The sequence below is a fragment of the Equus quagga genome, chromosome 10 (genome assembly GCF_021613505.1).
Source record: "Equus quagga isolate Etosha38 chromosome 10, UCLA_HA_Equagga_1.0, whole genome shotgun sequence".
NCBI lineage: Eukaryota > Metazoa > Chordata > Mammalia > Perissodactyla > Equidae > Equus > Equus quagga.
In genome coordinates this window covers 110,367,795-110,393,994 of record NC_060276.1, presented here as the reverse complement: position 1 = coordinate 110,393,994, position 26,200 = coordinate 110,367,795, and the positions used below count along the sequence as shown (strand labels likewise).

At 41.7% G+C, this 26,200-nt stretch overlaps 2 protein-coding genes across 6 annotated transcripts in view; one reads left to right on the top strand and one right to left on the bottom strand.

Annotated features, from left to right (window-relative positions):
* Positions 1-26,200, bottom strand: part of CTPS2 (CTP synthase 2) — an 89,256-nt gene that overhangs the window by 39,898 nt on the left and 23,158 nt on the right. For all 4 annotated transcript variants that reach the window (XM_046674010.1, XM_046674013.1, XM_046674011.1 and 1 more), the window contains exons 8-13: positions 25,247-25,398; positions 20,907-21,039; positions 18,525-18,613; positions 17,461-17,555; positions 15,373-15,435; positions 15,225-15,268 (exon numbers count right to left, since the gene is read on the bottom strand). In XM_046674010.1, coding sequence (XP_046529966.1) covers positions 15,225-15,268; positions 15,373-15,435; positions 17,461-17,555; positions 18,525-18,613; positions 20,907-21,039; positions 25,247-25,398 — 576 coding nt within the window. The remainder of the gene's footprint in view (positions 1-15,224; positions 15,269-15,372; positions 15,436-17,460; positions 17,556-18,524; positions 18,614-20,906; positions 21,040-25,246; positions 25,399-26,200) is intronic.
* Positions 807-4,594, top strand: S100G (S100 calcium binding protein G). Of its 2 annotated transcripts, none has more exons than XM_046674014.1 (3): positions 807-867; positions 1,370-1,519; positions 4,339-4,594. In XM_046674014.1, exons 2-3 carry the CDS (start codon positions 1,385-1,387, stop codon positions 4,441-4,443), a joined length of 240 nt encoding a protein of 79 aa, XP_046529970.1. In that variant the 5' UTR covers positions 807-867; positions 1,370-1,384; the 3' UTR covers positions 4,444-4,594. The 2 variants fall into 2 exon arrangements, with proteins under 2 accessions (XP_046529970.1, XP_046529971.1); XM_046674015.1 differs by having other exon boundaries at positions 834-867; positions 1,376-1,519.

Here is a 26,200-nt window from a genome sequence, read left to right as displayed (position 1 = left end):
GTATTAGATCAATGTCCCCATTCTTTCATGGAACTCTTTCCAATAGAAATAAATTTTGTCTCCAATTTTAAAGCCCGGCAGTTCTAAAAGTTCGAAGTATTTCCAATTGAATAAAAGTCAGTCAAGTGTTTTCACAAGTTTTTAGAATGATTAACAAAATATATTTGGTAAAGAAAAGGGTATTAAACAAAAAGCATATATGGGAACAACAAATAATAAAAAGGTTGAAACATGACCGCACTACTTGGTAATCTTGCTTTGCCAAATAAAACCACAAATTACTGTGTATCTTCTTCCCGCTTCTTAAACCTGCTTCTCAATGATACTTCTATTCATTCATTCAGTTATTCAAATATTTAAGCATCTAATATGTACAAAACATCAGAGGGACTTCAACAGCCAGACTGCAATTTTTTAAAACTATGTAGTATTGACCATCTATTATAGTATTTTCGTTCCTGGATGTGAAGAAAGTTATTTTTTCAAACTTAAATAAGCGACTAAATTGAAATAAACCAACCTTCCATATTTAAGCTTTCCGAAAGGTGAACAGTGAGCAAACCATAAGTCTACCTTGGAGGGAAAATATAACCTAAGGGGGAAAAAATCCACGCTTACTCTTGGGACTCTGAACCATGAAGCAATTGGGGAGGGGCCCCTTTATTGTATCTTGCCCTTAGTTATGAGGTTCATGCAATCTTAAGCTCGGTTTCAAAAACCATTAATAATTACCCTTAAGTGGCAAACAAAAGGAAAATTTCATAATCAGGGTGGTGTGCCTGTGAAGACTATAAAAGCCGCACAACCCTGCTCAGCTCCTCACACTCCTGTTCGATTCTCCTAGCTGCCTCACTGCTGGGTGACCAGGTAAGTGTGATTTTAGTATTATCCGCAGCTCCTTCTGCTTGCATTGATATTCACTCTGCTTCCTTTCAGAATGGTGTGAACGATAATGGTCTGGGGAGAAAGTGGGTTTGTGCCATCTAAACAGTCACTTAGAGGCTAGAAGCTGTGGTCAGGGTTCTTCAAGACCACAGCCTAGAGCGCAGACCAGGTACATAAAAAGTAAAGAATATCATAATTACCAATAAAAGTGTTTGGCTCCAGGGACTATCTCCTAACAGATGTACTCTAAGAACAAACATTTACAATACTGTCTAAGATGATTCTCTTTAAAACATGTGCAGTTCCAACGGTTCCTGCCCCCTCCCTTCTCCTCCTCCTCCTCTATTTCTTCTCTCCCTCCCCCCTTTTCTTTACTTTCCCCCACCTGTGCCAAGGAAACAGCCCAAGGGCACTAAACCCTTGCTGGCAATCATCAGTATAAAACTCCACTCCAGCTTTTTGGTAAATTCATTTCTTTCCCAAGTTACAGGACACCAAAATGAGCATGAAAAAGTCTCCTGAAGAACTGAAGAAAATCTTTGAAAAATATGCAGCCAAAGAAGGTGATCCAGACCAGCTGTCGAAGGAGGAGCTGAAGCTACTGATCCAGAATGAACTCCCCGCTTTACTGAAAGTGAGTGCACAACCGCAGAGCCCGCTGAACCGGCCTCTGATGGGGGAAGTGGAAGTGGGTGCGGAGAGGAAAGGACACAGGGAGAGCCTGAGAGCTGCGACACTGAGCACTGAGCGCAGCTCGGCCGGGGCAGGGTGTGCAGCAGCCCAGGCGCCAGCATCGCTTGAGGGAAGCATCGCTTGAACCGGTGCTTTCCACCCCTGGTGGCAGGTCACGGTTCAGACAGCAATCTCCTAGAATGCCGGGGCCGAGCCGTCTATCCCTCACAGCCTGGGGGATAGTACTCTAGCCAGAGCAAACGGAAGCAGGGGTTGCACTTTCACTGAGCTGGGCCTGGAAGACCCGCTGGTCGCCAAGCAGACACACCAAGGCCTTCAGCCTGGAATCAGCAGCCCCGTGCCAGGCTTTCGGAAAACAAAGGGGCTGGCAAAATAACAGTCAGCCTTGGACGTGCTTCTCTGTTATAGGTAGGATCTCTCAACAACACCAACACTTACTTGGCAGTGCCTTAAGAAAACCTGCCTCTCACTGACAAATTGCCCTCTGTCGACAACCATTTAAATTTCAAAAGTATTTAAATTTGTGTTAATTTGCGTCAAGCACCTAAATGTGTGTTAATGAGGCAACCATGCATTTCTAAACAATCTTCCAGACTGCCTCTCCTTAGCCATAAAGTTTCTCATCAAAGCCGCCTCAGAGTTGTCAAAATCTAAACGCATCTGGAGGCCATGAGGAACAGGGAACTGCTGATTGTCCGGGCTCCGATGCCTTCCCTTGCAACTAAAAGCCACCTTCAAAATAGAAGCAACCTGTGCAACTATCACATCTCACTTGGTCACTATTTAGCTGTAACTTCAGAAGAAAGCATTTGCTTCTCAGATTTTAACCAGAAATGTCCCTTCTGCCAATATGACATGTGAGAAGGTTTCTGGTCTTAGTTGTTGAGGTTTCTGTTTTTAGCACTAAAAAGAAAAGTGGTTGAATTCAGTGAGCTTATAATCCAATATCTTCTCATTTTCTTCTAGTTAAAACATAGAATAACTTTAAAAAAAAGTTCAAGGTGCTAGCAGAAAAAGAGACTTTTTAATTAAAAATAAAAACAAAGGTTTCTGAGAAAGACTAAATCCCAAAAAAACTGTTAAATTTTTCCAAAAGGAAAAACAATAATAATAGGAAGGAATAATAATAAAAGGAAGGAATAATAATAATAAAAGGAAGAAAAATAATCTGACAGGAAAGCCTAGGCAATCTACATGAACATGTTGTTTTAAAAGGTAAGACTGGGGAATTTTTCTATATTTAATGTATTTCCTATAGAAAACATATGACTTTTATAATTTGAATAAAGGTAGGAAGACTAATGGTAAATTTTGAAAAATCTACTTACCAAGTCATGTACCTGATTATATTTCCATAAGGATTACTAAGGTTTTCCAAGCTATACTCTGTTTACATCATCACCTTGTATGGTTTAGAATCTAGTAAATACTTCAGGAAAACAGTGTTTGGTATTTATAAAACAGACGCTGAATACCTTACAGTTTGTTATCACAACAAAGTGCCAAATGTCTTTGTAGGAATCTTAGGGGTTACGACATATCTTGATATAGAGGTCTGTGGCACAACAATGTGAACATACTTAACACTACAGAACTGGACACTTAGAAATGGTTAAGATGGCAAAGGTTATGTTATGCGTTTTTTTACCACAATTAAAAAACAGTTTTGAAGCTGACTTATAAACAATAGGTTTCCTAGGTACTATTTTGTCACAGACAGAAAGTCAGAGCTGCAATGGCTTTAAGATTTGAGTTTTATGGCAAAGACAAAAATCGTCTGCTTAAGACACTACAGGAATATCAATAGTCAACAGGGCGTCAAGGTGAACATGATCTCATGTAACATCTCCAGCAGTGGTTCTCCGAGCGTGGTCAGTCCTAGACCAGCAGCATCAACAGCACCGGGGAACCTGTGGGAAACACAGATTCTCAGGCCTCCCCCCAAGCCTAGCGAATCCGAAACTCTAGGAGTGGGACCCATCAATCTGTATTTGCTAGGGTCAGCAAGCCCATCTGGTAATTCTGATGCACGAAGTGTGAGAAACATTGATGCAAAGTCATCATGCACAGCACAGAGGTGGGCCGCAGCCCAGGGTCTGGAAACAACTGGGGTCATTGCTAGTTAAAGGGTTGGGCTCTAGAGTCAATGTTTGAGCCCCAAGCCCTCTTCTGACCAGCTGTGAGGCCTGGAGCAAGTGAGCAGCTGTCTCAGAGCCTCAGTCTCCTCATCTGTAAAGTGGGTCTCTCCCACAGAGTGGTTGGGAGGACTGCAGAGGCTACAGAAAGCCCTCGGCACAGTGCCAGCCAGTGGCCAGCCATGCATGCTGCCTCAGGTTAGATGGCGGCCCAGCCCTGGAGCTGGACGCAAAACCAGCTCCCAGGAAAACCCTGGGAAAGCAATCCTCAACTGTTTGTGGGCCATGGGCCCCTCGGCAGTCCAGTGAAGCCCTCGGACTCCTTCTCAAAAGAAAGTTTTCAGAGGCATAAAGAAAAATACATAAGATTACCTAGAAACCCGATTATATTAAAATAATAAATGTGTGATATGGAAAAAAAAAAAAGGATAGCCAGTTCTGTGACATGGAGCAGTACTACAGCTAAAGTTAGTTTTTCCACCTCTACCTTTCAGCAGCATGTGACCAAAAACTCAGCTGCCTTCTTGGAACGCAGACCTAGTGCCTCTCATTTCAGAGAATGTGTAGCGGTAACTGATTCATTTTCTCTGCTCTCACTTATCCCATCTTTTTTGTCTAAAACTAGGGTTCAAGCTCCATTGATGACCTCTTCAAAGAACTGGACAAGAACGGAGATGGAGAAGTTAGTTTTGAAGAATTCCAGGTGTTAGTGAAAAAGATATCCCAGTGAAAGAAAAAACGAAACAATGTCATTCTAAGCACCGAAAGAAGAGCACCTGGGATATGGCCCTACTCTAGATGAATTGCTAAAGTCTCTGTTTAATTCTTTGCTATTGTAATAATCTGGTGGTGAGGCCCTAATAAAGAAATTCTTAAACATGTCTTACCTTGTCAAGTACTGACTCCCATAGTTTAATGGATCTAAAGGTAACTTTAGTCTGACGCATCTAATTTTATAGATTAAAAAAAATTGAAAAGGCCCAGAATAGTTCCGTGATCTTGACCAAGACTACAAAGATGTTGGCAGAGACGTGGAAAGAATTCTGACATGCCAAACTAACTCCCTCACTCCACTCCTCAACCAGAATAACCCTGTTCCAAAAAGAATAACTGTTCCTTGCTCTCCCTCCCTAACTACTCAGCGCTCACATTCTTTCCACTTTCAACTCGTATCAATAGCTAGTGAGAAACAGAATTGAAAAAACAGACACTTGGCTTTAAAGTCATCTCCCAGCACTCGCTGTGCTTTTTGAGTCAATGACCTTCTCAGGGAATAGAAGGAAGACAGGACCCAGAATCAGATCTGCTCCATCACCCAGGGGCTAGCCTTTGTACTGGTATGCGATGTGTAAAATAAAAGGAACAGGAAGACAGAGGGCCCTCCCAGCTCTGGCATCCTGTGCTCCTGGGACTCTCGGAATCTCAGAAACAGTTAGCTCTCAAGTTCCACTTGTTGAGTCCAGCTAGGGGAACAGAAGAGTGGGGAGTGTGGGAGTGGAATTTAACCAAAAAAAAAGAAAAATGACTTCTAACCCCTCCACCAAGAAACAAAGGAGATTTTTATACACAGTGAGAGAATGTTTACATACAATTTGTAGCATTCTAATTCAACACAAGAGCATACTCATGGCATCAAAAGCCTTAAATAGGGGCTGGCCCTGTGGCCGAGTGGTTAAGTTCGCGCGGTCCGCTGCAGGCGGCCCAGTGTTTTGTTGGTTCGAATCCTGGGCGCGGACATGGCACTGCTCATCAAACCACGCTGAGGCAGCATCCCACATGCCACAACTAAGTGGACCCACAACGAAGAATATACAACTATGTAACGGGGGGCTTTGGGGAGAAAAAGGAGAAAAATAAAATCTTTAAAAAAAAAAAAAGCCTTAAATATTTCCAGGGACTATATTTCTAATATAGTGTAATATAGTCTAAATATTTCTAATGACTATATAGTGATTATATTCCACTGCAGGGATACCCCATAATAGTCTTAAGTATTTCCCCATTGTAAGGCATTTAGATTATTGTCATTTCTGATTCTTCTAATTAACGTTATAATGAGTACCTGTTCATATCTCTGTCAACATATCAGATTTCCTTAGGAGAATTTCTGAGGAGCAAATGTCTAAGTCAGTGGGCATGAATATTTTTATGGTTTGTGAAACAGACCCCCAATTGATTTTCCAAAAGGTTGTATTGATTCATATTTCTACAAACAGGCAGGAAAACACCAGCCTCGCTCCCCAGACAGCATTAGCCAGCATTACCCATTTTAACAACTTTATTAGTCACAAGAGTGCACGTCTTCTATTTGTCTCTGTTTTTAACAGGAATCCCCTACTATTTCACCATTGAGTTTACTGTTGGGTATTGGTTTGTAAAAGGTATTCTTTCTCTTGTTTAAGAAGTACTCTTCTCTTCCTAGTTTGCTATGAGATTGTGAGCAGCAGGGTTTAGATACTGGAGACTGCCTATTGAGCATCTATGCTGACATAGAGGTTGTCTCTTTTGTTTGATCAATATGATGCGTTAATCGATTTAACTCCTGGGATAAACACACTATTCAGTCATGATCGATTATTCTTTAATGCTTTTTAAATTAGTCTACTATTTTATTCAAGATTTTCACATCTTTATTAATAACCAACATTAGTCTATAGTTTGGGATTTTATTTTTTGTTGCGTGTGATTTGTTGAGTTCTAATATCTAGGTCATGCTAGCTTCCCATTTTAGCCTATGTTCTGGACCTCAATCAGCTGCTCGCAGAGTAAATACACATTATCTCTTTCAACTCCAACATATATAAAGCACCTACTGTGGGCAAGGCATTATACAAGATGCCAAAGGAGATACAAATTTCCAGACCTCTGGGATCCTAAGTCAGTCAATCTGGGATCAGGCTAGGGAAAGGCTTACTTGAGGAAATGGTATTTCAACTGGAATTTGTAGGAGGAGCCTTGAGGGGAGCCTGCAGGGAATGGGCACGACTGGGCGTTCAAAAAGAGAGAAAACACCCCAAGGAAACACATCATGTCCAAGCACAAGGCAGTACAGGGGACGCACACACTACGTTTTGGGTGGAAAGCCAGCTTTGAGGAATAAAGAAAGCACACTAGCTTCAGATCATGAAAATCCTTGGTTGCCATGCCAAACCAAGGTCAGAAAGGGAGCAGGAAGGTATAGGAGTCAGAAAGTGACGTGAATGTGCTTTAGGAAGATGAGGTGGCACCAAGAAATAGTCTGCAAGGGGAGGTGGTCCCAGAGTGGAGGTCAGAGCTAGGCAGGAGGCCTCCCAGGCAAGCTGGGCAAGCTGGGCAGGCCTCGAAGGCACACCACCAATGCACAGGAAATGCATGGGAGAGATACTTTCTCCACCTGGCTGAGATTTACTGACGTGGACGAATTCATTTGAGGGTTAACCCTCAAGAAGGGTGAAAATGTTGTGTGTGGTGTGGGTGTATGGTGTCTGTATGTGTGTGTGTGTGTGTGTGTGTGTGTGTGTGTGTGTGTGCGCGCGCGCGCACACGCATGGCTATTTCATTGGCCTTCCTGGCCTGGTTTCCAATATTGATTTCATCTCCCACATCCAACAGGATTCACCTGAATTTCCTCTTGAATCAACCGCACCAGCATTTTGTCAGCCACAAAACTCCAATCCTCATTAGATTGTAGGCTCCACCAGGGCAAGAAGTTGTATCTGTTCTTTTACTGATGCAGCCCCAAGTCTAGCTCGGGGCCTGGCACATGGGAGACGCTCAATAGCTACTTACTGAATGAATAATTCTTGACTATCCAGTCAGTAAATCTTGTTGATTCATTCCATAAAGCCGCTTTGCCAGCCAGGTCTTTCTACTGTAACTCCCACTCCCACCTGGCTCCTTAGATCACAGACGGACGCTGCTGTAATACTCAACCACATGAGACCTCCTGGAGTCTTTTCTCCCTCTCTATCTCCCATGCCAGCTGAATCTTCCTAAAGCACCCATTCTATTGGAAAGCTTTCAGTAATGAGTATGGTATTTGCATAATATGTCACAGTTGACAGGTATCAGCTTCTTGGTTCCCTATTGCCTTCAGGATTAATCTTGGCACTGACACTCAAGGACCTCCACAAATCTGCACCAATCTTCATTTCCCTCCACTTCCCTACTGGAGCCACGTTCTTCAGCCAAGCTATCTCCTATTTTATGACCAAATCCTGGACATTCCAGCCTAGCGTATGCCTCTCCTCCTTTCTATGAAATCTCCAAGCCTTTGACAATCTTCCCTTCTTACTCTAACCCACAGCATTTTTCCATGACTCTGAATTCTTAAAGTATCTAAGGTCTACCTGCACCGTGTAATACCATGGCCACTAGATCAGGTGGCTATTGACATTTAAATTAAGTATAATTAAGTAAAATTTAAAATTCAGTTCCTCGACCACACTAGCCACATTTCAAGTGCTCCGTAGTCCCATGTGGCTAGTGGCTACTACATTGGATGGCACCAATACAGAACATTCTATCATGGCAGAAAGCTCTAGATGACAGTGCTAGTAGCATTAATGAGGTCCTATTTACATACTGCCCATGTATTTCGTTATATGTTTCACCAATCTATGCCTTGTGTCTCCAACTAAACTGCAAGCATGGCTGTGGTGCAACTCATCTGTAATACGCTATATTTAGGACTGCACTTAAGTGGACTAGCTCCAAAAGCACAGTGACTTTTTTCTTTTTAATAATCTCTTTCTGCTACCATCCAGCTATTTCTACCGCAAAAAAATCTTTCAAGTGATTGAAATACCTATTCCTAAGGCATTTCCCATTGAGCTCAAGGTATAAAAGCTTTAAAATACATTAGCTTTGAAGAACTCATTTAGTCATTCATTTACTGTTAAAATTATGGACTCCCCTTGTGATTCACTAATGGGGGCTTACTCCTAGCCTCTCTGTCTCCTTTTGAAATGTAGACTCAGGTAAGGGGGAGGGCCAGGTAGAAAAGATGTCCTTGCCATTAGGCAGCAGCCATCATGCCTGGAAGAATTTTTCTTTTCCCAGATAGAAAGCAGTTACTATGGCCAACAGCCTGATATCAACTCTGAACCTATCATCCCCACAGAGACAGGATTAAGCGACTATTAGGCCCTCAGACTGGTCCATAAAAGGCTATTTTGCCTATAACATAGCTGTTTTCCTGATGGCTGCTTTTATGGGAAAAAAGTTCTTTAGCCCAAACTAAGCTCCAAATGACTTCTGTAAGATTGTTTTGTTAGTTGGGAGATGCTTAATACAATGTTCTAAATGTAAAGCAGTCTTCAAAGTAACAAAATTTGCCTGAAAGCTTACTCTAAGTGGCTGTCCGGGTTTTAATGCCTCTTAACTTGCTTTCCATATGAAGGTGTCAAAAAAAAACCACGGAAGTAGAAAATATTTCAAACAGGGCTTCAACTAAAGGCAGGAAAGGGTTATGCATTAGTTATGCTTAATGCATAATAAAAATTACCCTTCACCTGAATCGACTTTTAATTATATGTGACTATTTCACAAATCCATGGCATAGATGTAAAATTAATTTTGACTTTGAAAACTCCTGGATCAAAAAGGGGTAAAAGAAGTCATATCTATGATAAATAACTGAAATTGAAATAAAATGCCACAATCTCAAATTTCCATGTGCATCTGCTTAAAATGCTTTGAATTTCTCACTTTTTCTTACCAATACCACCATCCAAGTGTGCATGTGTGTGCCGACATGTCTGAAGGTGGAACATGGATTCTGTTTCCAGGATGTTATATCTTATGTAAATTCAGATTTTCAAAGTTACTATTTTCAGTAAACAGAAAAGAAATGCTAAAAATTAAGCATATCCATCTACCTCAACATCGGATTGAGATCATTCTTCCTTTATATGTCTCAAAAGTCAAAAATATTGTAAATATAAAGTCTACAGTGCCATTGTTACAGAGAAAAACCACAGGCCCCAAATGGCATCACTTGGGCTAAAGACCATGAGACCAAACCTAGATTTCATACCTGACCTAATTTCAGGAATGTAATCTTAATGGACCAGTCTGGAATTTCCTGACTAGCATTAGTCAGGTATCTGCAGGATAAAACCCCTGCTGTTCTCTTCCCCTCAAAGAGAGGATGTCCTGGCCCAAAATGAATCCTTTCTTTTTCTTTGCTAATAACTTCCTTGCCCCACCCTCCTTCCTATAAATGCCTTCCATTTTATACAGCTCCTTGCGGTATCTCTCTACTTGCTAGATGGGATACTGCCCAATTCATGAATTGTTGAATAAAGCCAATTAGATCTTCAAATTTACTCTGTTGAATTTTGTTTTTTAACACCATGAACTATCTTCTACACAAACTGGAGAGATGTGAAGCCAAATTTAAGGTCGAGGGTGTCAGCAGCCACGTGATTGATATAAAGTCAGAACGCAAGTCAGTTACAGCTGTGTTCCTGGTAAGCATCATCTAGAAGGCAAGTAAAACTACTGTGAAGCAGGCCAAAAAATCAGACTTGCTGTATAACACTAAATATTCTGCAAAATTCCAGAGACTTCTATTTCACCTTGTGGATTAAGAAGAGAAATGACACAATAAAATATACGTTACTCACTCTCTCCTGGTACTCTCAAAAAGAGTCTACCTTCACTCAGAGAAAAATCTGTTTCTCCTTTTATGTGTATAAATGACATCTCCACTTAGATATCTGTCCTGGATGCCAGTGTCTCTACTGATTTCATAAACAACCATAAGACTAATCAGGCACACTAAAGGAGAGTCATGATGGCCCATGAAGGGGAGCAGAATTTGCCACCCCAAAATATGTCTCTCTGGTATGAGGATTACCTTGAGCTGATTTTTTTTCTTTTTTTTTTTGCTGAGGAAGATTCTCCCTGAGCTAACGGCTGTGCCAATCTTCCTCTATTTTGTGTGTGGGTCGCCCCCACAGTATGGCCGATGACAAGTGGTGTAGGTCCATGCCCAGGAACCAAACCCCAGCTGCCAAAGCTGAGGGCACTGAACTTAACAACTAGGCCAAGGCGCCAGCCTCTTGAGCTCATTATTTTTAAGAAACAACAAATAAAAGAGAAGCTCTGAAAACCTACACTTTTGGAAGAGACATTTACCTTTATAAGGGAAATCTCTATTTGTAAGAGTGTCTCCATTTCAGTACCAGGAAGAGGAGGATGACCAAATCTGTAGAAAGTCTTATCAATGGAGAAGGTGGGACTTCAATCTGCATAACGACTTTACCCTTGTTTACTGTGCTTTGCCTGATCGCCTCCCATAACTGACCCCATCTTCTTTATCTTTAGCTGGAGATGGTATTTAAGGTGGTGGCTTGGGCCATTTTGGGGAGTTACTCAGTTTTCCTGGGTCTCTCCCATGTTTACAGGAGGTATACATGTTATTAAACTTCTCTTTGTTTTTCTCCTCTTAATCTGTCTTTTATGACAGTGAAGTCTCAGCCAAGAACCTAGAAGGATAGAGGGAAAATTATTTTTCCTCCCCAACACCCATGAAACAGATTTTAGCAGCAAATATACCCTAAAGGAGGCTCCTGGTTTCCAAATTATTTACTTTTTTAGCTAGAAGGGCCAGAACAGCCATTACCCACTGTAAGTCATTGTTATTTGCTCGAGTTTAAGTGATTCCCCAGCCTTCCTGGTGTTTGCTGCCTGGTGATTCTATTACCTTAGTCTTTTTCTTTAATAAGACTTCTCACCATCGTCACAAAGGCTGGCTCTTATGGCTATTTTTCTCCGACAAACTGATTGCAGGCCATAAAGATGTTCAGTAGCAATTAGGTTTTATTGTTCTCATCTCACTTATGAGGATAGAAGCTGTCAAAATGTAAAATGCGCATATCCCCTGACTTAGCAATTCCCCTTCTAGGAATTTATCCCATAGAAGCGCGTATGCGAGGGTACAAGGACATATGTACACAGATAGTAATTTGCAGCGTGATTTAAAGTAGCATAATCATGGACACAACCTAAATATTCATCAATATGAGACTGGTTAAATAAAGAATGATGCATCCAGCAAGGCAAGCACGTGGGAGAGCCCTGTGCATTGATGTGGAGCGATCAGTACAAAAAGCAAGAGAGAATGGTGTCTCAAGCACACTAGCATATGGATTTTTACAAAAGGGAACATGTATCCATGTACGTGTGTGGGTAGGTGGGTGTACACACACACACACACACACACACACACACACACACAATCTTTGGAAGAATAACAAAAGAAATGGATGAAGGTAGTTGCCTCTGGGGAAGGGCACTGAGGTGAGATGGGGGCAGATGAGAGGCCGTTTTATACCTTTTCTGTAGGGCTTAACTTTTTTACCTTGTGTATACATTTTAAACACACACACACACACACACACACACCCAGTAAAGGACAGTCATCAAAGAATTAACCTTGCCAAAGCTATCTAACAGTGGCACCTACTGGTAAAGTCACTTTCTACCCCAAAGTATTATCTTAAAAAAGAAAACCCATAGTTTGCCTGGCACAGCCATTTCAGCCATTAGTCAGGAAACATGTCTATGTTAAAGCCTTATAAGGAACTCTTCACTCGAATTAGGTCTTCTGAGCATAAGACTTAAAAGTACCATCTGGCTGGGAAGCCATGGCTCATTATAGTCTGAATTGCAAGCCATAAAAAGGAGTGAAGACTCTCTATCCTTCCCCGCTATGCTCTCCACTCCAGCATGTAGTGTTAAGTGAAAAAGCAAAGCAGGAAACATATGCAGAGTATGCTACCATTTATCTAAGAAGGGGCGGGGTTTACAAGTAGACATTCAGGTTTACTTATATTTTTAAAATGGAAAGATAACCCATAAAAAAAAAAGAATTAATGGTTGCCATAAGGGAAAGAACGGAATAGGCTGGAAGGGAGAAGAACAGAACTAGATTTCTCTAAATCAGTGGTTCTCAACAGGGGCTATTCTGCCTGTGTCCTCAGGGGATGTTTGGCAATGTCTGGAGGTATTTTTAGTGTCACAACTGGGGATTGAGAGAACTGTACTACTGACATCTAGTGAACAGAGACCAAGGATGCTATTGAACATCCCACAGGGCACAGGACAGCCTCCCTACAACAAAGAAGGCTCCAGCCCAAATGTCAATAGAGTAAATTATATATCTAATAAGGAACTTGTATCTAGAATACATAAAGAATTCTTACAACTTAATAATAAAAAGACAAATAACCCAATTTAAAAGTGGGCAAAGGATCTGAATAAACACTTCTCCAAAGATGATATACAAGCGGCCAATAAGCATATGAAAAGATGTTCAACATCCTTAGACATTAGGGAAATGCAAATCAAAGCCACAAGGAGCTACAACTCCATACCCACTAGGATGGCTATAATCAAAAAGACTGACAATAACGATTGTTGAGGATGTGGAGAAACTGGAAGCCTCATACACTGCTAGTGGGAATGTAAAATGCTGCGGCCACTTTGGAAAAGAGTCTGGCAGTTCCTCAAATGGTTAAACATACAGTCACCATATGACCTATAATTCCACTCCTAGGTATACATCCAAATGAAATGAAAACATTATGTCCACACAAAAATTTATACACAAATATATACAGCAGCATATTCATAAGAGACAAAAAGTGTAAACAATTCAAATGTCTATTAATGGATGAATGGATAAATAAAATGTAGTATGTCCATATAATGGGATATTATTTGTCAACAAAAAGAAACAAAGTACTGATAGATGCTACAACATAGACAGACCTTGACAATGTTATGCTAAGTAAAAGAAGTCAGCCACAAAAGGCCACATATTGTATGATTCCACTTATATAAACTGTCTAGAAAAACCACATCTATAGATTTCTCAAAAAATTAAAAATAGAAATACCATATGACCCAGCTATCTCACTACTGGGTATTTATCCAAAAAACTTGAAATCAACAAGTCAAAGAGATTTATGCACCCCCCATTCACTGCAGCATTATACACAATAGCCAAGACGTGGAAGCAACCCAAGTGCCCGTCAACTGATGAATGGATAAAGAAGATGTGGTATATATTTTTTATATATACATACACACACACACACACACACACACACACACAATGGAATACTACTCAGCCATAAAAAAAGACAAAGTCACCCCATTTGCAACAAGATGAATGGACCTTAAGGGTACTATGTTAAACGAAATAAGCCAGAGAGAGAAAGACAAACACCATATGATTTCACTCATATATGGAAGATAAACAAATACATGGACAAAGAAAACATATTAGTGGTTACCAGAGGGGAAGGGGGTTGGGGGGTGGGCATAAGGGGTAAAGGGGCACATATATATGGTGACTGACAAATAATAACGTACAACTGAAATTTCACACGGTTATAAATTATTATGACCTCAATAAAATAATAAAATTTTTTAAAAACCACATCTATAGAGACAGAAAACAGATTAATGGTTGCCTAGGGCTGGGAGGATAGGAGGACTGGGGATGTCAGCTGAGGAGTGTGGAGTTTCTTTCTGGGGTAATCAAAATCGTCCAAAACTGATTATGGTGATGGTGGCAGAGATCTGTGAATATGCAAAGTCATTGAGTTATACACTTTCAATGGTTACATTTTATGGTATGTGAATTATATCTCAAAAAACTGTTTTTTAAAAAGCCAATCACAATGGTGAGGTGTGTACTCCGATAGAGGTGTGTGCAAGGTACATTAGGCAACGGCAGGGAAAGAGAGGCCAGGGGAGGCTTCCCAGGATGAATAGGAAGTTGTCAGTAATCAAGTTTGGTCTATTTTTTTAACTAAATTCTTCACTGGTTGTATTGAGATTCCGGGGGGCCTTGTGGCAGAAGGGGGACATCTCAGGTGTAGGGAACCGCAGGATACATCTATAAAACGTATTCAGATTGTCCAAACCTAACACCTCGAGTGCAGGAGGGAGGGGGAGGCCACGGGATGAATTAGCAAAGCGGCAGGTGACAAAACACGACGGCCTTCACTCCTGGCCAAGAACCTTGGACTGAATATGTTACGGGAAAAGGAATCAGTGGAAGACGAGGAGCAGCGGAAGAACAGTTGTCACTTTTGTTTTAGAAAGACAGATGACCGCCAATGTGGAAACTAGACAGATGGGGGATGAGTCCAGAGACAGGACAGCCCATTTATTTATATTAGCTGTTACAAATTGTTGTCACAGTCAATTTAATCCTTTCCTAAACATTAAGCTTGAAAACAGCTGCAAAGAGAAATCAGTCCAGGATCGTGTCTTTCTTCAAGGCACAGTTGACAAGATGGACCATTTGAGAACAAAGCAGTTTGATGCAAAAATAATAATAATGATAGTAATGACAATCATAAAGTTATTATGATTTAAATATAAACATATAATTTAAAATGTCCTGATGTTGTAATGAAAAAATAATAATAAACACTCCTTATGAGTTTAGGCTAGAGCCAGAAACAAAATGACAATGACTCAAGCCAGAAAGATAAACAGGCCACTTACCATAGGAACACGGGCATTTGGCTCAAATTCTGTGGAATCGGCATCTGAAGATGAAGAAACAAGTTCAATAATTCACCAATATTGCTGAAAATATTTTAAATAATAAGAATTTTTTTAATAAAAGGTTATTAGCCAATCTCAGACTTACCTTTCAAGTTAAGGCAGTTTCTTGCAAACTCTATCACTGCTAGCTGCATCCCAAGGCAAATTCCTATTTTAAAAAGCACATATATAAGGCAAATGAACCTCTCTTGCATTGCTTCGTATTTTCTGTTCATTTGTTTGCTGTTTGTCTCCTCCATCAAGAATGCAGGCTCCGGGAGAGCAAGACTCTGCCTGTCAGGTTCGCTGCTGGACCTCTGCCCTCAGAATGCCTATGGCAGAGGCAGGGAAGGGGTCTGGACAACCCGGAGTTGAGGCAGAAGGAATGTGAGGCTAGAAAAGGGCAGGAGAGGACAGAGCAAGGTCCAAAAGGCAAATCTGCCTCCTTCCAAACTTGTCTCTAAACCGAGGGGTATGTGTGGGCTGCAGGGCTGTCCCAGAGCACCTGATTCCTTCAGAGGATATCTAACAAGACTCCAACTCAAGAGGGAGTCTCCGGGGGCTGACACTTCACACACTCTGCTCAAGGCAGTTTCACAGCCTTATATATGGGCTTTGCCTGAGGGCAGCCTCAGGCTGGCCAGCTGGCTGGGATCTAAGCAGCACCTAAAGGCAGGCAGTGGAGCCGGAAGTCTGTGCCAGGCTGCTAAGCCCAGAACAGCCCTATCACCTCACTGTAGGAAAAGAGCAGCAGCTGGGGAAGTTGGCACCTCCCCTGCGGGCTCAGAGGTGGTGGAGAGCAGGGAAGGGAGAAGAAAAATGGAACTGAACAGAGAGCTCAATCAGGAGGAAAAGAGCCCTGTGTGGCCTCAGATCTGTTGTCGCAGGGATGCATCCTTCACCCATCTCCACATTCACCGCGGCCCACAAACTCTCTCCACTAAACAAATGCCAAGGAGCATTCCAGACACTTTTATAGATACATCCAAGGTATACAAGGGACTCAAAGGAGAGAGCAATCAATATACCGGCACGCCAGAACAATAGTCAATAAGCACGAAATAGCTGAGCGCTCTGGGGGGACTTTAGAAAGATGCATATGGCTTGGACATAAAGAGACGCTGTGTTAAAGAGAAAGCTAAAAGAGTTACGAACTATTCTATACAGTGAAAATTATCTGAAGAACACTAACCACGTTTAGACAGAAACCAAACAAGATTACTTCAAAAGAAAACAGTGGCCCAGATGAGCATAGATGGGTAAAAGAAACCAAGGTATCAAGGTACTACTCCTGGCTTCTCTTTTGAAAATGGATCCCAAGTGAAGAGTGTCTAGGAAGCTAATCAAAGAACAGGCAATGGGGAAAAGGAACAGTCTGTTGACAGTAAAAGGCACCGAAGCCTGTCCACTCCGCTCACAAACCCACCAGTACATCCAAGCACAGTGTGAAACACAGCCTCTCCCCACTCCACTTCCTGCCTGAATCCCCAACTGCAGGGCTGCTTTAGCCCATCAAGATTCCGTTTCATCTGGTTTCACTGGTCCAGAAGCCATGCTTTGCAATTTGAACAAAAGCATTAAAAAGACGCAGCTCTATCGAATTTTAACAGAGCTGTTCCTGTAATGTTGGATAGTCTTTCTGCATTATCGTTTCTAGAAAGAGCACACAAATTTCAACTTAAACACTTTTTTTTCTGATTAGAAAGAACATTGTGGAGTTCTGTTGAATGCTTCTCTGCTTCAAGTGGTAAAAAGACGGACTCGGGTGGGAATCGGAGAAGGTAAGGGCAGGTGTGGACAGCTACTTCTCCCAGCCTCTTGCTACACAACCAGAACAGTAGTAAGTTCTATTAGATCAACAAATCTTTCCAGTAGAGGGCCAGATAGTAAAGATTTTAGGCTTTGCAGCCTGTAGGGTCTCAAACTCTGCCACTGTACTACCAAAGCAGCCATAGACAATATGTAAACAAATTGAGGTGGCTGTGTTCCCATAAAACTTTATTTACAAAAACACCACAAGCCAGGTATGTCTTGCAGGGTATAGTTTGCTGACCCCATAGCAGACTGCTTGGCGCCTGAATATTCAAATCTGAGATTACACCTTTTACGTTAACAAATCTTACCAAGTGTTACCCCAACACGTGTCAAAAAATCAAATAAACTCATAGTCAGAATCCATAAACATGAGTTTTACCCAGAAAAGGAATCTTCTTTGCCCTTGCCCAAGAAATCGCTTGGAGTTTCCCCAATGTTCCTCTGATTCCGAAGCCTCCTGGCACAAGAACACCACTGCAATCAAGATAAGATGAGGGTGAATTTGACATTATTTTTATTTTTAAAGCTCTTATTTTCAGCCAGCCATGCTTACTGATCTCAAATCCAAGACTTGTTGCCATCGCTAGAGAATATGCTTGGGGTCTACTTTCAGAATCGATTACATGATTTCACATCCTGAACTTTCTTCTTGAAATCCTCCCAATGTTATTGAAGAAGCTGGGACAACTTCTCACAACTGACCTCAATATAATATATTTTCTGATAGGTGTCTGCGGCATGTGCGCATAGTGACTGAGAAATGCAATTCGATTAAAAATGCCACTGAGAGAATTATCTGAGTAAAAATAGGTTAAGGTTCTTTTAAAAGCACTATTAAAAAAATGTTAAGATCTCTTCCATAATCAGAAAGAGTTAAACTGGTAAAATCAACCTTTGATTTCAATCACTAATTATGTAGTGGCACATGAACATTTCCTGGCTAGGAGACACTTTAGAGACCTTCTAGATAAACACTCTTATTTGAAAAGACAAGAGTTCAAGAGAAAAAGCTGGAGGGTCACGCTACCCTCACAATACAGTGCTGCCCCCAAGAGTTCTATCGATTACTTATGAAATAAAACCTAGAATCAAATGATGTGGAAAAGAAAATAAAACCAAGAGAGAAGGTTGTCATTCTCGTACTTTAACTTTGTATATGTAAGATCTCTGCATCTTTTAGTAGCATCAACACACTTTCTCTCCAATACAGTATCCCCATCCTCCGCAAAATAAAACCATTTCCAGTGCACATACCACTAACGTTACCATGGCACATTACAAAGTAAAGGCAGTGTGAATGCGGCACAACCACCTGCAATGGCCAGAAGTAATCCAAACTACCTTTAAAAATGAACAAAAATTAGTAACTGGGGTAAATCGAATCATTATGGAAAAAGCACAATGGCATTCTCCTAACTGGTGTGGATGGTCCCCAGGACTCACTCAGCTTTGCATAGCTTCTGCCAAGCTTCATGGAATTTCACAGGGTCCTCGGTTTCAGTGGTCTGCTCCAGATCAATCGAGTCTATGTACTAAAAAACATCCAATAGATTAAAGGAACATTTAAGAAAAATAAATACTGGAAAATATTAGAGCTGTCCAGCACTATGACACAATTATTCAATAACTACTTATTATGCAAACACCGTACTGGTCACTTAGGTTAGAAAACCACGATTTCTGTCTTGTGGCTCTTACAATCTTTCAGGAAGATTACAAAACCAAATAACCAGGCATCCACACCATAGTGTGACAATGGCTACGATGGGCAAAGAAGAGAATGCTGCAGAAGTAACCAGGAGCCACACCTAACCTAGACGTGGACACGGAGGAAAGAAGGGAAGGAGCACCAGCAGGGAAGATCTCTGAGGAGGTGATGTCCAAGAAGCTCAGCCCTCGAGGAGGAGCAGAAGCAAGATGAGCATGTGTGAGCATGCTGGGAGGCAGGCAGGAAGGTGTGCGGGAGACAGAGGGAGGGGAGGAGGTGAAGGAACAGCTTGTATGAACCCTCAGAGGAAAGAGAGAAAGTGGTGTCCACTTCGGGGCCCTCCTCTACCCAGCAAGAGGAGAAGTTTCCAGTTGAAGCCACTGAAAGGTCTTAAGTAAGGGGAGAGAGAGAACAGAGAGTGATTTTCGAAGCTCACTCTGGTATAATGTGGAAAATGGAGGGAAGACTGGAAACCAGTTACAAAGTTGCTGCAATAAGCCAGGCAAGATAAACACAGCAGCAAACTGGTCTAAAAAGAATATGACAAGACCATGATTCAAATAGTACTTGGTAGAAGCTAACGTCAATAAATTCTATTAAATAAAAAATCACACACAACAATTCCTATGTACATAACAGTCCCCATATAGCTATATTATTTTAGTATTTCTTTCATAAAAATTACTATCTGAATATATCTCAAGATACAAGATTTTAAAATTTATATTATAACAATTTTCTATTGTTTTCTTTTTTCTACAAGGGGCCGGGGACTTGGCAGAGTGGGAAGAACAGGAAGTGAAATATCCCTTTGAAAGCCAAAAACAAAAAGTGATTAGAAAAGCAAGAGGCTGCAAAGAGGTGAGAGAAAAATTGGATAGGTCCTAAGCTGGTGTGGAAGTGGAAGTTACTAAATTTCTTGTACATAGAAGTGTATCTTTTTGCTCATTGTATAAAGGTTTTATCATTTAAATCAAGATAATAAGGGCTTGCTTAAACTGTGATATATCCAGACAGAGTATCAGTAAATATAAATGTTCATATAGAGAGAGAGAAAAGTCTCAAAAGAGATGCACCAAACTGGGAATGACAGGTACAACAGAGAAGTGGGATTTCAGGGAAGAAGAATTTTCCACTTTCTGCATCTTACATTATGCTTTGCTTAAATTTTCCACACTGAGCATGTACTGCTTCTATTTTAACAAAGACAAAGAATATACCCAGGCTATCCACGATAACTCCACCTCTGCTATCCCATTATACTCATTTTAAAAAACAAATAACCACTGTTTGCCAGATATCAGTCCTCCAAGTTAGAAATGGGAATATATATATATACACACATGTATGTATGGCATTTTTAAAATCTGGATTCAATTCCAGTGCTAAAGGGGGGAAAGTTCTATCATTTTCTTATTAGGCAAATACAATGTACTTAAATGAGCATGAAGTACATATGTCCCTGGATGTGCAAAGCCTAATTTCAGGATCATGCCTTAAACCTGTATGCAGAAAAAAAGCTAACATGGCAGGCCTGATCGCTGTCCTTGGAAAGGCCTGCTTACAAGGTTGGCCCTTGGCTGGCATCTGGGAACTTGGATTTGGGGAGGGCTCCCACCATTCCCAGAGCTGGTAAGAGTGGTTCACTGTGCCTACAGTGTTTGTAGAACCTACATGATTTATCCTGAACACCTGCTTTCCTTCTGAGAGTCTGGAATTCTGGTACTCGGTAGGCAGGGGGTGTCTATGTGGCCAGCCCCCAATAAAAACCTTGGGCACTGAGTCTCTAATGAGCTTTCCTGGGAGACAGCACTTGACACATGTTGTTACAGCTCATTGCTGGGAGAATTAAGCTCAACCTGTGTGACTCCACTGGGGGAGGACTCTGGAAGCTTGTGCCCGGTTTCCCCCATACTTCATTCTTCGCTCATTTTGCTCAGTATCCTTTCACTGTAATACATCTTAGCCATAAATCCAACTACATGCTGAGTCCTGTGAGTCCTCCTGGCGAATCATCAATTCTGGAAGTGTCTTGTGGAGCCTTCAACACAACCTGCCTCTCTGAACCATGAGATAGCAGAGTGAATGACTGAAATATGCAAAAGACCAGGGCTCACCATCAGATTCAGTTTGTGGTTGATGGCCAAGGCTGAGTGTTCCAGGGCTTTGAACACGGAGGCGTAGCAGTCCCTGAGCTTGGTGTATTTGCCAACCAGGGCTATGGAGCATGTTTTCTGTAACCTTTCATATCTGGGGAGGAAGACAAGCTTAAAGGTTATATGCACGCAACGTAACATCACAAACACTATGACAGCCACTGTTCTTATCCCAAGGCACTTTTTAAAACCTTAGGAGCAGACTAGCCTCAAACTTGATATACTTAACTCAACTCCCTACCCACCCCCAAAGAATAAATATCTGTATGCCAACAGATTTCAAAATCATAAGAAATCCCAACGTTGGCTTGCATAAGCAGGCACAGATATAAATCCAAGGAGAGTACATCAGAGAAAAAGGTAAAAGCATTACAAATAAAAAATAAAAAAGCTGTTCCCATATCATAAACATGAGCTGTCCTTAAATTCATTTATAAGGTGACATTGCATAAGAAAAAGCATTCTGAGAGTCAATAGGAAACATTCCAATATTAACTTTGTAAGGTGACATTATATAAGAAGATGTATTCAACGTGTCTGCATTAAAAATTGTTACATTCCCAGCTGGCCCATGAAAGGCAGGTTATTCACGGTATGTCTGAAGAATGATGCTAAGGGAACTGTTTAAAATATTACAAGCCATTTAGATCACTTTTATGAGAAAATTCCATTCTACATAAGACGCTCAATCACATTCTACCATTAGAGAGACAATCTTTACTGTTGCTTTTGTCAGGAAATCTCTTCAAAGAACATGAAAAATGTCTGGTCTGATACTAAGTATGTGGAAATGTGATCTCGGGGCTAAAGATGTTTTAGGGCTTTGAAGCAAACCCTTCCCCAAACACCTTAGAACAAAAATGTTACCGTGATGAGGAATATTTCTCTTTCATATCAACACCTGTGAAGAATGCAAGAGAAACGTGGCTGCAAACAGTCTGGGAGGAAAAAAATGCACAAGAAGCTGAGAAGTCAAAACTGACAGTAAAGGTGACTTTCCAGGAAAGTGACTAAAGACCTGAGAGAAGGCTGCTGACTTTAACTTGCTACTTAATTTTATGTTGCTATGGAGATTGCGTGGCTGCCTGTGTTTCACCCCAGCACTACATAAAGGACGCAGGTAACAAAGCAAGTTGGTAGCGAGCCAAGATTCCAAGACGACAGCAGAGGTCAGTGCTTCCTGTCCCGGTGTCTGGCGTGTGGGAACTGGCAATCACAACCACATTTGAGCACAGCAGCTGGGCTGAACCCTCACATCCAATTTCACTCCCCCGTTGATGAAGGGACATCAGCTCTGCTCCTGGGAAGGAAGCAGGACTGGAGTCAACACCGCCAGTTCCTTCTTCCACTCACTCATGTCTGGTCTTCCCAGGGGAGGAGGAGTCACTCATCAGCTGGGTGGGACAGGTGAGTTCACCGAGTCACATGGACCAAAGAAGAGAGCTGCCATCTAGGAAGATATCCTGAGCCCACTCCCCTCGTGCTCTCTCCCTCTTGGACCTGCAGGCTAGGCTCACGGAGCACTGCCCAGACCAGCCAAGCATCTCTCTTGGGCGTTCCATTCAGCCATCAACTGGGTGTGAGGCAGACCACTGACAACGCTGTGAGCTGCTGGTGGGAGGCAGATGAGGAGTCTGCTTTGCATACCCATCCCCCTACAGGCAGGTCCCCCAAGAGGCAGGGTTGTCCCCACTTTGGCCTCAGGTCTCAGGCAAGCTCTCCCATCCAGCTTAACCAGGGACCCCTAGCCTCTGAACAGCACTGGACCTCCAGGATCAAGGCTGCCCTTTGACCTCTGTTTGCCTCCCTTGTATCTCACCACAGGCTGTACTGAGGGGACAGGGCCTAAAGAATGGACACTCCAGACCACCATTACCAATGAACCAACATCACAGCCAACATGACACAGAGGGACTGATGTTCAATACTCCCTTTGTTTGAAGACTGCGGTGAGCTGAATAGTGGCGCCCCAAAAAATATATGTCCCCCAGAACCTATGAATGTGAGCATATCTAGAAAAAGGGTCTTTGTGGATGCAATTAAATTAAGGATCTTGGGATAAGATCATCCTGGATTAAAATGGGCCCTAAATCTAAAGACAAGCATCCTTATAAAAGAAGAGAAGGAAAGAATACACAGAGAAGGCCGTGAGATAACAGAGGCAGAGAGTGGAGTCATGCAGCCACAAGCCAAGGAACACCAAGGATGGCCAGCAGCCTTCAGAAGCTAGGAGAGACGCATGGCGTTAGCGGTTTCTCCCTCAGAGCCTCCAGAAGGAACCAACCCTGCTGATGCCTTGATTTTGCACTTCTGACCTCGACCACTGCGAGAGAACAAATTTCTGTTGCTTTAAGCCATCCATTTGAGGCGATATGTTACAGTAGCCACAGGAAACTAATATGAAGACCAAACACTGGCTTTAAAAAGCACAGAAGCATAGGGTGCAATTTAGAACGACTTCCAATAAAAAGAGTCAAAATATTAAAATTTCTAGTGCTTAAAGAGGGTCAGCCCTACCAAGTGACTACTTCCTTAAGCAGTGTGGAGGGCAGGGGCTTGACTGTATCTCCAGGTCTTAGAGTACCTAAGGTCAGAAACTGTACTTTGTTCCTGATTCTACTTACCCTAGAAATTCTAAAACACTGTGCAAATTTTTAAGTGAAAGGACAAGAGAACTTCAATCTACTAGTCATCTACCAAAGGTCAGCAATTTTGTCCCATCAAATCATTTTAATTATTGTAACCGACATCAGTGACCCATACTTAGTGCCTGATGTGATGTTAAGGCCTTATGTGTTTTCTCTCATAATTGCCGTAACGTGGGCACTAGTACCCCCCTGTTATATATGGATGGGAGAACAAGCCCAGAGAGGTTAAGTAATCTGCCCAAATTCACACAGCTAGTAAGAGGGAGAGCTGGGGTCTGAAGCCATGTTGCCTGAGGCCTGAGCTTCCGGCATTTTTTATTGAGATATAATTGATGTATAACATTATATTAGTTTCAAGTGTACAACATAATGATTCGATATATGTATATATTACAAAATAATGACCACAATAAGTCTAGTTAACATCCATCACTGCTCAGTGTTACAATTTTTTTAAAGATTCTATTTTTCTTTTTTCTCCCCAAAGCCCCCCGGTACATAGTTGTATATTTTTAGTTGTGGGTCCTTCTAGTTGTGGCATGTGGGATGCCGCCTCAGCGTGGCTTGATGAGCAGTGCCATGTCCGTGCCCAGGATCCAAAATGGTGAAACCCTGGGCCACCAAAGCAGAGTACGCAAACTTTACCACTCGGCCACAGGGCCGGCCCCAATTTTTTTTTTTCTTGTGATGAGGACTTTTAAGATCTACTCCTTAGCAACACCAGAGCCCACCTTTGTAACTGCCGCCCCTCCTGCCTCTACCTAAGCCGCACCAGAAGCCGGGCAGCCAGGCCTTTATGGACTCCCACCTCATCTACATTTAGTAAAAGAAAACAGATGATGGGGATTTAATCTGCATATGACTTCAAATTAGACAAACCTTGCTAAAATTAATATGATTGTCTTAAAGTTAAAACCTATCAGGGGTTTTTATAACAATGCTGATAGTTAATAACTGCAGGATGGAACAACAATGATAAGAGCCAAAACTTCCCATCCAAGAGGATTTTCTTGGGAAATGTTAGCCAAATCTTAAAAAACAACCAAAACAGTTGGGGCCGACCCCGTGGCCGAGTGGTTAAGTTCATGTGCTCTGCTTCCGCGGCCCAGGGTTTCGCAGGTTCGGATCCTGGGTGCGGATATGGCACCACTCATTAGGCCATGCTGAGGTGGCGTCCCACATAGCACAACTAGAAGGACTCACAACTAAAATATACAACTATGTACTGGGGGGATTTGGGGAGAAAAAGAAAAAAAAAAGAAGATTGGAAACAGTTGTTAGCTCAGGTGCCAATCTTTAGGAAAAAAACAAAGCAAAACAGAACAAAAGAAAACCTTCATTCAAAATATTCAGAAACTAAGAAATAAACTAATAAATAAATCAAAAAGCTCCCAGAATTTAAAAAAGAAATCATCTGGAATCTAAATTCCTTCAATTCACCTTGGTTTAAGCAGAGCAAAATCAGAGCCCCAGAAATCTTCAAAAAATACAGCAAAACACTCTACCAATGTGCTAAAGCATTAGATATATTCAGACCAAAACACACACATACAGAAAGCTGAATGCTAAATAGGTACTCTTTAAGGTACATCTCAGTCCTACCCCCAAACCCAAGAATTATTAAAGATTACATTAGTAATTCCTTTCACGTACCTGTCAGCCATATTTCTCCACTTGAAAAGCAAATGACTTGCAGAATCACCAATAGGCAGATCCAATCTCTCTTTAAAATATTTAACAATGCCTTGTTCCTCCAAAAGCACAGGCACTCGGTATGTGGAAGAAACATCATGGATACATATGACCTGATAAATGATGATAAAACACCATATTTAAGTGGAATGACTCAAATATGCCACAAGAATGAATTCAAGGATGAGGCAAAACTCAAGAGAGACTGCCCATTTATTTATACCGAGAGAAGAAAACCAAGAACCCAGCAACTTTAATAAGAGTCAAAATTAACACAAACTTAGTTTGATCCAATTATAAAACACTTTGAACTCATTATTCTACCTCCGGAACCATGGATGTTGTGGTAGAATAGAAAATATTATATATATGGTCTTTGTTCCCAGTTCCTGGCACAGAGCTTCAAAATCCTTTCAAATTTCCTGAGTGACAGGGGTCTCTTTGTTATGCTAATTAGGTGACTCAGGGTAGCCCCTAGATGGCTTCAGGATGAGAACTGGTCACCAGAAAAACCAACCAAGTCATTAGAGGGCTGGAGCTGTCAGCCACCTGACCTCTGGGGAGGGGATGGGAACTAGAGATTGAGTTCAATCATGGGACCAATGATTTGCTCAATCATACCTACACAATGAAACCCCAATAAAAACTCTGGACATTGAGACTCAAGGGAACATCCTGGTTGGTGAATATACAGACATGCCAGGAGGGTGGTGAACCCTGACTCCACAGGGACAAAAGCTCTTGCATTGGGGACTCTCCTAGACCTTGCCCTATGTATCTCTTCATCTGGCTGTTCATTTGCACCCTTTATAATAAAACTAATCATAAATACAGTGCTTTCCTGAGTTCTGTGAGTCATTCCAGAGAATTATTAAAACTGAGAGGGTTATGGGAAACCCCAAATTTGTACTCAGC